The following is a 14,214-nucleotide window of genomic DNA, read 5'->3' as shown; positions in this document are numbered from 1 at the left end:
CTTAGAATTAGGTCATTTAAAATGTTTTTGCCTCAACTCTTCCATATGACAAAGCTTGGCAGGTGAAATCCAAACTCTCCTTACCATTGAGGACTCTCTGTTTGCCTTTGCTGGTGACAATTTATTCAGAATACATCTCTATCATTTATGGCTGACCTCATGGAAAGCAAGGTTCATTTTACAGTTTCTACCTCAGTAGCTTTGGAAGTGCTGTTCTTCAGTAGCTAACATTTTTCTTTTTTACTTGCATCCCAGCACATGAATGGCTAATGATAGTGTCAGGGCCTGCGTCTTGAACAAATGAAATCAGACTAGGTGCCCCTTGGTCCTTTACTCTTGCCTAGATTAGTGTTTGAGTTTTATCTTGCATATCAGTTCACCTTTTGGCCATTCTGATCTCTGTCATGCAGAGCCCCTTAAAAAGTTCCCCATTTTTGAGAAAAGGTTAGAAATCAGTAATATTAATAAGAAATAAAAGAAAGGTAGGTTTCCACCCTGACTATTCAAAAGGGGTATGTATGCCGTTTGAAGATTTCAATGATGACTTAGCTTTCACTCATTTTTCTATTTGGCAGTTAAGGTAGTCACAATGTGTCTCTCTTTTGCAGCTTTGTACTAGGTACTAAAAGGACAATATGAGAGACAAGAGAAAGGGAACAGCTTTTACAAGTGAATCTTAGCCTTCCTGTGCCTTTCAGAAGCAACAAATCATTTTTAATCCGACGACTCCTAATTAAAATGATTGAGAGATAAAATGCACCCAATAAGTGTCCAACGCAGATGAGCTAAAAAGCCTGGTGGGTTGCAAAAGGCATTTAATGCTTCTAAACCTTTCTGAAAGTGGATGCCCTTGAAAGCTCTCGGAGCAATGAGTTAAAGATCTCAGCTGGGGGGTGGCTGGCAAGTGGTAATCACTGTAATTTATAGCACACCAGCTCCATACTACCCTTTGGCCCACCAGGGTGCTGCCTGGAAGCTAGCATGGCTTATGGAGAGTTGGAAGAAAGGAAGGGGAAAGGAAAAAAGACTCCAAGACCCTTTTAGCAGCCTCTACACTGTCCACTTACATTTCTGGGGCCTCTTTCAGAGACTAGTAACTTTCAAACCATGTCTTATTCAACTTCTGATTTATGCCATAATGGCACAGTTACGCTTCTGACTTACACAGCTAGTTATTCTAGAAAGGTTGGCAGAAGCTCAGAGATGACTTTAATTTCATTCATTCATTCATTCATTCAGCAAGTATTAGTGAAGCACCTGAAATGCTCTAAGAACTGTTCTAAACACGGGGTCACATAAGCAAGACAGGTTTCTTAATCTCATGAAACTTAACATTCTTTAGGATAGAAGGGCCAGAGACAAAAAAGAGACAGGAAAACAATTAAACATAAACATGATCAAGATAAAATCTGATATGATATCACTTATATTGAATAAAAATATTAAGTTGTCTTGTTTAACACTTTCTCCTGACACCTGTACTTTAGGTAAAAAGAGCTATATGGATAGCTGAGTTCATTAACGTTGGGAGGATGCGGAGGAGGGGAGAGAGGAAAAAAGGTAACAACTCAAAGGAGCATTTTTATAATATGTTGGAACAGGTATTCTGATGTGGGTCATCAGTTGTCTCTGAGGATAAGTTCCACAGCAAAATCTCAAAATAATTGGAGCAATGGCGGCATCATTACAACGAGTACTCAGCTGGCCAGCAGGCAAGCTTGCAAAATGTGTGGTTTCTGACATACTAGTATAAAACAAAAAGTAAGGGAAACAGCATGATACCGGGGAGCAGAATGGATTTTGGTTTGATCTGGGTTCAATCTTTGTGGCTTATCGTAGCTCTGTGACCCTCACCAAGTTGTTTGCAGCTTTACAAGTTACTTTCCAGTCAGATGATCCAGAAACAAACAAACAAACAAACCCAACAACTTATAATAATATGTCTCATAGGCTCATTGTAAGAAATAAGTAAAATAGTATTAATAAAATGTCCAGAACAATATCTCTCTTATAAAAGAGGAATTGGAAATCAATGTGTCGATTGTGTTTTTATCCTTAGCCATAAATTGTAATTCATGTATTGTACACCATACAGCATCACAATAAATCAACAAGCCATAATATCAATTGTTAAAATCCTCAGACATAGCTAGAAAGAAAAGGTCAGTCCTTTAAGGCCAGTTTTATTCTATTACCTTCAGGTAAAATAAATGTTTTGTTTTAATATAAAATTTTTTGATTTTGTATATTCAGGATCAAATCTGACATAGTGTTCCTTTGAGTATGGTCACTACACTACTTATAGCTTTTGAGGCTTTTGAAACTGTCAGGCAACTTAATGAAGGACCAAAGGAGGGAAAATTCAAGGTTGATTCATAGCATCGGGTACAATATGAAGCAACTGGTGCCAGGGAGATGGTACCTTGAGAACAGAGATACCATGATATCAAAGAAGGAAAAAGAAATCTACAACTTAATCCCTCTAATGCCTCAGATCCTGACAGGAAAATTTCTAGTGAGGAAGAGAAAGAAGCAAAATGTAGAGGGCTGGACAAACCTTGTCCCAAACTGTCAGCTGACTGCTTACTACCTCCGGCCTTTCCAGAGATGCCTCAGAAAATCTTGCCCGCAGAGGACCACAGGGACTTAAAGAAGGTTTTTTCAGTCTGTGTTTTGCTGATGAATAAACAGACCGGGATTCTGATGGAAAATTATTCTGCAGAGTATACCTTGTGCTTCTAAATAGTAAATGCGATTTGTGGGTAATGACTTTTCATGGAAGTTCGTGGTGTGATATAGGTGCCTAATACATTAGGCATCGCGTTTAAGGGCATTGCTAAAGAAATTAACTAAGGACCTGGGTTAGAAATGTATTCCTCTATTTTTATATTTTCTGAAAATAAGATCCAATTTGCTTAATTTCCTTTTCTTCCAGATTCAGCCTGCTCTGCATATAAGGTCTTGCCCTTCCATGACTTTCCCTAGGCACTCGCAGGTCATCTTGTGTATCTTTCCCCCTCTCAAGCATTTTCTTATGGCCTCTGGCTCTTCCATAAACTAGTGAAAAGGGGGTTCACTGTTTGGCAAAAGGAAATTTCCATCTTTTGTGGTTTGCCAGTGAGGTGAGCATTTGGTTCCCTTGAGGTAATTTTGTGCAGCTTTTCAGAGAAACATTTTCATGGCCCCACTGAACTGGTAATGATGAAACTTCAATCCCTGTTGCCTTCAATCATTTACTTATTATGCCAGTTCAATGACTTTTCTTCAACTCCAGTTTTCTGGCACCAGGTCTGGCAGAAGCTGGGGGGAAAAATACAAAACAAAACAAAACAAAACAAAACGCTCTTGGTGCAGGTTGCAGGGAACTTGACTTTTAATTCCCTGTTAATGTGCAATCTGAAGTCTTATTCAGAGAAAAAATTGTGTTTATGTTTGTGGTAAAAAGGACTGCAGGAAAGTGACAGATGTAGGATGAGAGAGGAGGCAGCCTTTAATCATTTTGTTGTCCAAGGAGCTTTGGATCGCCCTTTGAGCAAAGCATTTTCCTTGCTGCTTCTGGAAAACAAGGGACTCATTCTCTCGCCCTTTGCTGATTCCTTACCCAGATGGTTGAACTCCATACTGTATGCAATGCTTCTGAACCCAAGATCCTTGCTACAAAGCACTCAACTTTATACATTCACACTGCAGAGCAACTGGATGGATCCCTTTGCTCTAAGGAGAGAAAGGCTCTGGTGACTCGGTTTGCAGGCAATCCTGACAGAAGGGAAGAAAAATGTGCGATTGGGCCAGATCTATTTCATAGAGAGGCTAAGTGTTAAAGCACATACTGTTTACAAAGTAAAAGCCCTTTCTTCTTAATTCCTGCATGACTGAAATTAAGCAGGAGAGTTAATTTTATGTAAATCATGCATTACTCTAATTGGGTGCAAGTGAACATTCATGTACATCTTATTTGAAAGAGAAATATAATGTTATTATGTGGATGCTGGTGCAGTGAAGTCTCAGCCCTCTGGGGATACGTCGGCAACGTCACTGGCTGTTCACAGGCTTTGGGTCTATGAGCTTGATTACAAGTCCCTCTCGGCGTCCGCAGCCTGTGAGGAAGTGAGCCGCAGGCCTTCGGAAAGGCTGAGAGGCGGAACACTGAGACTTCCATTCGCATGTCTTTCTTAACCTCCACTTACAGAGCAGTCATTTTTCTCTTTTTACTCATCTTTTCAAACCTAAACAATACTTTCCAATGGCTGGCTCTGCGTGGCAGTTCTGACCCGTATTTCCCCAGGCAGACCACAGATGGATTTGTCTTCTGTAAGCAGGGCCTCGTGTGCTTCCTTTTTTGGTATGTCTTTTCTGATGCTGCTCAGGGCTGCTTTCAGACCTCAGGGTTTTGTTTTCCAAGCGCAGCCAGATCAGGTGCCATCCAGCAGCCTGCATTGATGATTGCCACAAGGCCGGCGCCACAGCCGGGGAGGGAGGTTAGCCTCTAGGTGGAGAGGGTGAGCTGTTCCGTTACTGTCCATCTAGAGAGCAGATCTAGTGCATTGGAACAAGGCTGTCCTGCAGAATATAAAGAATCTAATCTGCATATCTTAAGGTCAAGAATTGGAGGAAGAAAATACGCACATGACAAAACTTTTACTTTAAACACATTCCCCTTCTCACCCGGAGGCCTGAAACATCATTTCTGGAGTTGTGCCTTGGCCTCATTCTGCCCAGCTTGCCACACCAGCTCCTTGCTTACCAACCCCGCGCACCCCGCACGTTGGCCTTCTGAGGCTTCAGGGCAAGGGGCCCTCCCAGGCTGCCACCTTCCTGCTCTCTGTTTCTCGCTGCCATTCTGTATTCCAGCAGTTCTGCTTATGTGTTTCTTCTTCAAGGACTCTTTGAATGAACCATCTCTTACATTTCTCTTTCCGTAATCGCTCCTCTCCTCCCAATCCAAGTGTTTGCTGCCTTTATCCGTCCCACCTTCCCAGCGCCTTTGATCTCTCACTCTTTCTGGCTCCCTTTCTTCTCTCCCCATCCTTCATATTGTCATTTCTCACCTGGAGGGTCTTACTTGAGATGCCATTGTCCAGAGATTATGAGTGTGAATTGATGAAGTAGCTTCTAGCTAAGAATTATGCTTTTCAAGTAAGTAGTGAGGAGGTAAGTGTGTTTCCCTAGTGGCCATAGTGTTTTCTCTTCATCTTTGGTCTTTAAGAGACTCCTGGAAGTGCCACACTTGAAAGCCTGCTCGAAGAATGGATGGACTTCACTAGAAGACTTCGTCCAACAAAATTCAATGCCCTTTTGTAGTAGTTAGAGTTAAAGACAAAACCGCAGGCCCCAAAACGGTATCATTTTGTTAAAGCCCATGATACCAAACCTAGATTTAATACCTGACCTAACTGTTGCTTCAACTTACCCAGAAACATAGTTTTAAACAGTATGGAATTTTCTGGTCATGCACCAGCAAGGTATTTTGTCACATGGGTCCTCTCCAGCCCCCATAAAAAGAGGAGGCAATTTGCATGATAAAACCCCTGCGGCCTGTCATGCCACCCCCAACCCCGCACCCCCGCAAAAAATGTCCTGGTCTAAAAATAATCTTTTCTTTACACAACTCCTGGAACGCCCTTGTAGTTGGTAGATGGGGCGCTGCTTGATTCATGAATTGCTTAATAAAGCCAATTAGATCTTCAAATTTACTCCATTAAATTTTGTTCTTTAACATTAGCTTCCGCTCAGGTGATGGGTAGTAGCTATTCCTGTATGTTATTTTTAAGTAATACAATATCAAATTATTTTTTAATTATATAATTTTATATTGTGTTCAAGTTTGAAAGTTGGTTCAGATATTTTTGAATATAATCAAATGATACATTTTTGATAAATAAAAGTAAAAATAAGTACATTTCTTAACATTGTTGTTATTGTTATTCAATGTGATACTAGTTATACTAACCGGGTCCAAATTGAACGACTCCACTAATATCGATGAATGGCTTTAACTTACACCATGCAAAGCAGGGAAGGAGAGTGGTTTAAAAGCTCTGAGACTAGAAGGGCCCCCTACAAGTAGTATGGGAAATGATAGAAAATTATTGATATGGAAGAATGCAAGATAAAGATGCAAACATAATTTAGAGAACTTCAGTTCAACTCTAAGAAGCTTCACTGATTCCTAAGAGGGATTGAAATTTATGCAAGAACCATATAGGTACATATGTGTAGTTTAATAAATTATGCTTAAATGACTGTGAAATTTTGTAGCTCATTCTTTAGTGAAGATTCAGTTTATTAAAAATTATTTTATTGCCATATAAAAACAGGAAAATATATTCATAGAAATTATTTCAAAGGATATACACAAACTCCATGGTGTTTATCTCTTAGTAGTGAGATTATTTTATATTTCTGGCTTCTTTATACTTTCTAATTTTACTAGTTTAACAAGTGTTGTTTATGCAATATGTTTATGAATAATTTGCTGTACAATGTTGACAGTTTGGGACATTACTCTGTTTTGCTTTCATAGCTGGACTCATAAAAAGGCCTTTGTTTTCAAGGTCTACCAAGGTCCATGGAGGAGAATTAAATTGCAGTGTGGCAGAGGAAGGCCATAACGGAAGATGGACGCTTCACGCGGTGAAGGAAAAAAGTGGTAAGGATCTTGAGAAGTGGGGGAAGTCTAGTAAGGGGAGAAATCCCCATAGAGGAAGGGCATAGAGTCCCTCAAAACACACCCTTCAGAATGGGTTGACCTTGTGAGTCCTAGGAACTGCTGACTTAGGAGATCACTGTGGCCCAGCCTTGTGTGCAGGCAGTGCCTCTGATGCCTCAGGAAGACTGGTAGGTTTAGCTATGGCAATGAAATCAGTAGAGGAAGAAAACCAGGACTTGGTCCTATCCCCTCTCTCTCCTCCCCCGTGGAAACTGATTTTGGACTTCTCACTAACTTTAAATTAGGTTCGTGTGCAGAATTAAATTTGGTTTAGAAAACATAAAGGAACACATTATTTTTTCACTTCTTACCTGATGCAAGAGAAATAATGCAAATTAATTAAAAAGTTAAAAGTAAGCAAAAAAAACTAAGCTAAAACAATTTATTTAATGTTACTGGAGATAGATATCAATTAGCGCAACATTCCCAGAGTAGGTGTATCAGTAAAGTACATTTTTATCCAGAGTGAGGCTGGAAGGAGACCTAAATATGACTGGGTAGGCTGTACCTTCCTGATGCTGAGTTCAAAAGGCCATACTTGTTTGTATATTTATGCGTTGGTTATAAAAACTAATAGCATTATTTTATATGATCCTTCATTTGTTACATGATATGATGGTTCATATAAAGATATCAGTTAATTCAATGAAAAGGTTTCTTTCTGTTATTGATTTCCAGGTGATGAATTACATAAGTGAAATGTCTACTATAATTGAGTAACAGTAATAGCTGTTACTAACAGTAACAGGTGCTGCAAGACTTTGCAGATGGGAAGTACCATTTGAAGATAAGCATTAGTAGAGGGTCTAAAATGACTTTGAGATAAACTCTGTCATATTCTGATAGTCTGCACTGACTTCTCAAAGATTCATGAAAGTAAAGAATTTCGTCCTGCAAAGCTGCTGCAATGTTGACTCACTCATCCTGTGCCTAGAAATACACGAAAGATTTAAGCGTGTGTGCTTTAGTAAGGCAGGCCTCTTTGAAATGAAAGAAGTCTTTCTCTTGTTCAAATATGATACCAGCAGACTCACTTGAAAAAAAAAATGAGAGAAGCTGTATTGTTTCTTAACTCTGTATTGCCTTACTTTCCCAGAACCAGCTCTCTTGTCTCTAAAGGTATGAGACACCCCTTTGAATAAATGTGATTAATGGGTCCTTCTAACTATGACCACATGATTCCATTATGCTTTATTTAACTGCTGAAATGTAGCTTATTTTTATTTACTTTTACAAAAAATTACATATGTTATGTCCCTAAAATATAATTTTCATACATTAAAAGTTTATTATGTGCATACTATTGTGCTAAGCCCAACATGGATTGTCTTGTTTATTTCTCATAACAGCCATAGTGGGCATGGAAGCCATGTTTCTCTCCACTTTAAATACAAGGTGTAAAGAAATTAGGCATCCTGTCCAAAGTTGAATAGTTGGTAAAGTGAAGCCTAGACTGGAGCCCGTTTCTGTTCTGCTTCAGAGGCCAAGGTCTAAATACTACAGTCTCCCTGGAGGGACCCCACCCCCGGTAACCCTCCCGTCGCCCTGGGTCACCTCATTCCATTTTTAATTCTTTGAATAGAACTTAACAACTTTCTAGTTTTTTTGTTGTTACTGTTTATTTTTTATTTCATCCTCACTTCCACCTCCTCTGCTAGAATATGAACGTAAGAGCAGAGACCTGTAATTCACTTCAGTGCTCCATGCAGCACCCAGAAGTGTCTGGAACAGTGTAGGCACCCAGTAAAGGTTTGCTGAATGCATGGAAACAACTGGCAAGGCAAGGGTTTTCTGCCTTCTTCTTGCTCCCAGGCTAAGGGAAAGACAGACTTGCACGGGAAATTAAGAAATAACACAGAAAGTACCATAGCAGAATTCAGAAGACTGCCAAGGGTCAGGGAGGATTCACGGATGAGCTGGTTCCTGTTCCAGGTATTGTGGAGAGAAGAATGGCACGAAGAGAACATGAGGAGTGGGTAAAATCTCCGAAGCAAGTAGTGAGGGTTTGTGTGGAGAACGAAGCCACCCTGTGGATCTCACTGTGAGGAAGCACTCCTACCCAGCCTGGAGGTTCCGTCTGGAGGGTCCCTGTTCTCATAGCCTTTGTACATTCTTTACAGTTTTTTATTTCTCTCTCAGTGTTCCCCCATAGGCTATGAGTTCTTTGATACAAGGGACCAAAATGATCTGATGGTGAGTTCATTTCAGACAGGGACTCTGGCTTACTTTTCTTTGTCCTCTCATAGATTAGCACAGTGCTGGTCATTGGTTGTCCTCAGTAATGTGTGATGTACAATGAATCAATGGATGAATTATTGAATGGGTGAGTAAATAACATGGCTTACTGGCAATTTATTTAGAAAGAGTTTTGAATTTAAATTGTGGACAGCAAATATGGTGAATGTGGTCTTAGGCAATTATAATAACTGTATAGTGCCTGGGTTTGAATAGTTCAAATTAAAGAGATAGAAGTCATAAGAAAATTGAGCCCTGAGATGTGAAATGACATGCTCATAGTTCCACGGCAAATCTGGGGTCAAAGCAGGACTTGGATTTAGAGACTACAGCTCTTAGTTAAATTTGTTTTCTATAAACTTGATTATATGCGGTCCTGGTCCGATCACAGCTGTGGTAATCTGTGCAATTCGGAATTCAATGCTTAAAGAAAGAAATTGACAGGTAGAGTTTGCCCAAGGAAGGATGATGCAGATGCTATGGGGATGTGGAAACCATATAACATGAAGATCAGACGAGGACAGTACAGATGTTTCATCTGCAGAAGGAAATATACTTGCAAAGGGACTGTGGAGTGAGGGGAAAAGCATGGTATCTTCCCCAGTATTTTTAGATACATAATTCACTATTTCTTTGCTCCAGAGAGATAAACTAGGATCAATGGGTAGATGTCATAGAGAAATAAATTTTAACTAAATATGAAAAAAATTGGTCTCAAAATTAGAATTGTCCAAGAATGGAATTTCCAAATTCGTATGTGAGGGCTATCTGGCTGTGACATCTGTCACCTCATGGATCACCGGGGTTGATCTGGCTGATCTAGTTGGCTAGGCAGATGTCCCCACCCTCCCTCACTGATACATGTGCATCCCTCCTGGAGCTGTGTGCTCAGTCAAAGAGGACAACCTTCCCAACTAGAGGAGAGGACTGGTCTTTGGTCAAGGGTAAATGAGTAGCTGTGCTCTCCACTAGAACCTCCAAACAAGCTCTCAAATAGAGGTGAGATGATTATCCGTCTGGACTAGATTGTGTGTTCCTTTATAGTAGAGATTATGTTTCGTTTCTGTTTCCGTAGGACCTCCCGGTATATAGTACATGCTCACTTAAGATTTGTTATTATATCTTTTAAAAGGGATTTGTTCATGAAGTGGGTAATCATGGAGATGAACAGAAATGTATTATATTATTAACTCCAAGGACTTTTTCAACACTCAGGTTTATAATGTTTTGATAAAAATTCATACAAAGTAATGTATCAATATTTAACAAAGCAAGTCAATTTCATACATACAAGTAAAAGTCAGTCAAATTGTTGTTTCTTTTAAGCTCTTTAAGCCCTGTGAGGTTGCATTTTTGTTTTTCCTTTAGGAGGATGATTTGTTTGCCACAATTCCTATCTTACAAAAGAGATCAGAGCTAGTTACATTTCTGCACCTGTTACCCAAACCAAAAAACCATGCAGAAGTTTAAATGGAGTTTGTTTTGTACAAGAAGCACAGAACCGATTTATGGAAATGCCTGAATGATGGTTATGCCAATAGATTTACACTTTTCAAATTGATGATAACCTAGAAAAACAGATTTTTCACAGCATCCTAAATCCTATTTAGATTGTCACCTTTCAATGTTTTGCCAAATATGTTAAATATCACTTAAGGAACCTTGTTTTTCATTGAATATTTTGTATTCAGAATGTGATTTGATACTTTTTTTTTTTTGACAGAAGAGTATCTCCTCTTTTAGTTCGTGCACAGGTAACTTGAAGGAGACAAGAAAGCTTTATTTAGATTTACTACATTAGCAACAGAAAGCTATGAAGAACTAAATAATACAAAGGCAATTATTTGCTTTGTTATTTTAATCTTTTTCTTTGAGAATTTTGTTAATTTTTTCCCAAAATAGTCCTTCCTATTTGTATGTTCAAAAACCCATCAACTTCCTACTAAGCTCTTTCCGATGCTATGGGATTCACTTTCTTTCTTATTTCATCATATAAATATGCTTAAAGCATATTTCTCTGTTTTATAAAATATTATCATCATCTTAGTTCCATTTCAAATAATGATGCTGCATTAATCATAAGGCTATTCATGAGATATTTAGTTGTGATTAAAACTTCTTTTTAAAGAACTATACGCTATAAATATAGTAAAGTGCTTCAAAGAATTCATGATTTTGGTGTTTTATATTTAATGATGTTATTAACATTTTCCTGTAGTTGTTAATTCCACTCACCTAAATAGAACAGATTTTGTGCTCTGTATATTCCTAATATTTAACTTATTCAGGACCCTTTGGATATATGCCTTTAAGTGGGAGATTATAAGATGCTTTGCAAATAAAAACCAGTATCTTCTTTCTTTCTCTGTTATGAGTTATAAAACATGCTTCCTTCCCTTCTTCTTTGATTTAATTTATATGACAGAGATTTTTCTGCTCTGGGGATGAAAATAGAGGACCAAGGAAGAAAGTTGATGAAATAGAGGTAATTCAAAGATCTGAAATATTTTATCCTTATTTGATATAAAGTAAATTATTATTTTTTCTTTTCCAATAACCATCATTTCCCTTGATCTTGGAATCACTCAAAACCTTGCCACTGAGCCCTGTATAAACTAATGCTCTGTTTCAAGATGTGGTGACAGATGAAAACCTGGTACCTGTAGAGATTGTACTAGCTTGATTATATTTACAGTTATGAGATACCGCAAATTTAAGAATGCAATTTTTTCTCATTACTGAGTATTTATTATATATAACAAATACATGGGAAAGAAAAAACTATATTGTGTGATATAAATAGTTTATTTACATTACAGAAAAACATCAAGACAATGTATACTATTTCAAATATATCCATACATAATCAAATATAGCTGTAGTACATGTTTTCATTGGTGTAGATTACCACAAATGCAAGGCAACATGTGTAGATCTCTTGTCTTATTCTTTTGTCTATAATACTGTATTGTGTAGTCCAAGCTTTCGGTAGTTCGGCCACTGTGCAACATGCTCCCTCAGATTAACCTCGTGGATGCTCTTGTTGTGTTGTCTGAACTGTAGTGTCCTGTATTTTGCTTCTGTCTGTGAATTCTGTTGCTTCTGGGGCATTTCCTAGAAGGTTGGAAAGTTTACAAATCTTAGTCCAGTGCTATCACCTAAAGTTTGGTCCTAGAATCACAGAGTGAAGTTATGGATTAAGCACGTTATTAAGATAGTTCAGATAAAAGAATTTATTAGTAGTATAGCCAAGTTGCAGTCATCTTCAAGCTTCTGTTGAGGAGAATTGAATAGAGGCGAAAGTTGAAGAGGATACATTTATCTAGTTCTCAACATTTACTTATTACAGCACAAAGAATGACTAAGCATAATGCAATCAAGCAAATTGTGATCCCATCTAATCTCACTTTCAAGGTCTTCAACAATTTTATATCTTAAATTTCCTAAGGGTGAATGTTATATTGACATTTCAATGCTACAAGTTTAAATCCCATAAAACCAGAGAATGAGCCAACTGTTAATATCTGATATATAATGGAAAGACATATTTTTGTTCAGCCTAATATCATTTTTTGCATTAATATTATAAGCTAAGGACATAAATTGGTGCCAATTAATTAGCTTCCATAAAAAGCTAATATTCAGTCAAATTACCTGAAAAGCTGTGATCTAGTATCTCTTGTTTTATAATAAAAGAATGCTTTGATGATGCAAATAAGAACAACATAAAATTCATAAAAATCCTATCATAATAAGCTGTGGGGTATCAGAGAGTATATAAATAAAATATGTAGTATACATATACATGTGTTTTCTTGGAGGGGAGAGAGGGTAGATTTATTAAAATGAACATGAAACTGGAAGTGACATTTTTAGCAACTGGGAGCTACAGAAAAAGAGGTTGAAAAGCCATCTTTTCAACAGGGCAACTCTTTTTATGTCTCCAGGTTTTTTGTTGTTTTTTCTTTTTAAAATAATACATGTTGTATTTAGGAAGAAGACAGATGCTTGACTAAAATAGTAAAAACAAGGGGAAGAAGTTAGAAAAAAATGTGGGATAAGGAGAAAAGGAAGCAAAAAGTAGAAGAGAGAAGAGATTAAAAATATTGAAAAAAGTGAGAGGATCTCTACTTGGTGCAATTTTTAAAGTCTTTTAGCAACTAGATATTTTGGAATAGACCTTGGTAGACACATGTGTCCTGGTCACCAAGAAGGAAGGGTTTTGGTAGTGGAGAATGGCCAAGTTGGAAAGTCTGGCTTTCGAGGTGAATGTTTTCAAGTGATCGAAATGAAGCCGCCGTGGGAACAGTATAGTTTATTGACTAGTTGGACCCTTGGAAAGACTTTGGAAGGCTTAGATGTCCTAAGATAGATTTATATAATGCATTGCGGTACTGCTAATTCAGTTCACAAGCTATTACTCTTCCTCAAAAGTAAATAGAAGATAGGTTTTGTTTGTTTTAACATGGGTAATGATAATGACCATATGCTTTGTAAAAATGGCTTGCTCTAGTTTGGAACTTGATTGAGCCTGCCTAGATCATTGCAATATACAACATCATGACCAGCCAGGGGTCAGTATGAGCAGTGGTTAGGTGCACAGGCTCTCTCAGTAGGCAGCCCTCTTTTTCTATCCTTATTGTTCATCTGGGTACACTTAGCCATTTGTTAACTTCTCATACCTCAGAGTCCCTACCTTGAAAATGGGTTCAATTGTACCTTCCTCAAAATGCTATTAAACATATGTGTCTGTACGTGTGTATACATAGATAGGATATATACATATAATATATACAGACAGAATTCCTGGTGGGGTTAGCACCGTATATATTCCAGTTGTTTTTATGGTGTATGGGAATAGCACTGCTATTAATAACAGACTTGAAAACATCTGCTATTTAAAGTTTTGCATTTTTGTCAATACGTGAAGTAGCAAATTCAATTGTTATGAGATTAGAGCTACTAAATATAAATTTTGTTTTTCATATTCTGATATTGCTTATATATTAGAAAGCTCAAAACTTTCAGTGTAATATGGCACCGTTTCCTATGTTTTAGATTCTTTTCCATCTTTTCTTTTATACTCAGTGTTTTTGGTTTCTTGAGTCATCTTTATGTTTCCCAGAATCTATTTTAATATAATCCACTGACTCACTTGGCATCTAAATGTGTGAGTCTAGTTGATGAACTCCACGTGGGGTAGAGCAGCACAAAACTCCAGTCAATGATCTTCCCTTAAGCCTTTAGGCTGGGCAAGGATTTATGAACCA

General features: G+C 37.9%; 1 protein-coding gene across 1 annotated transcript in view; it reads right to left on the bottom strand.

The window, feature by feature from the left end:
* Nucleotides 1-11,768: 11,768 nt before the first annotated feature.
* Nucleotides 11,769-14,214, bottom strand: part of TMEFF2 (transmembrane protein with EGF like and two follistatin like domains 2) — a 224,317-nt gene continuing 221,871 nt past the window's right edge. Inside the window, exon 10 of the mRNA XM_054566708.1 lies at nucleotides 11,769-12,058. Within this exon, the coding sequence (XP_054422683.1) occupies nucleotides 11,962-12,058 (97 nt within the window). The 3' untranslated portion in view covers nucleotides 11,769-11,961. The remainder of the gene's footprint in view (nucleotides 12,059-14,214) is intronic.

The sequence above is a fragment of the Pteronotus mesoamericanus genome, unplaced genomic scaffold (assembly GCF_021234165.1).
Source record: "Pteronotus mesoamericanus isolate MK-2021 breed Mesoamerican mustached bat unplaced genomic scaffold, CSHL_Meso_final contig_179, whole genome shotgun sequence".
Lineage (NCBI taxonomy): Eukaryota > Metazoa > Chordata > Mammalia > Chiroptera > Mormoopidae > Pteronotus > Pteronotus mesoamericanus.
This window is presented reverse-complemented; position numbering and strand designations above follow the sequence as displayed.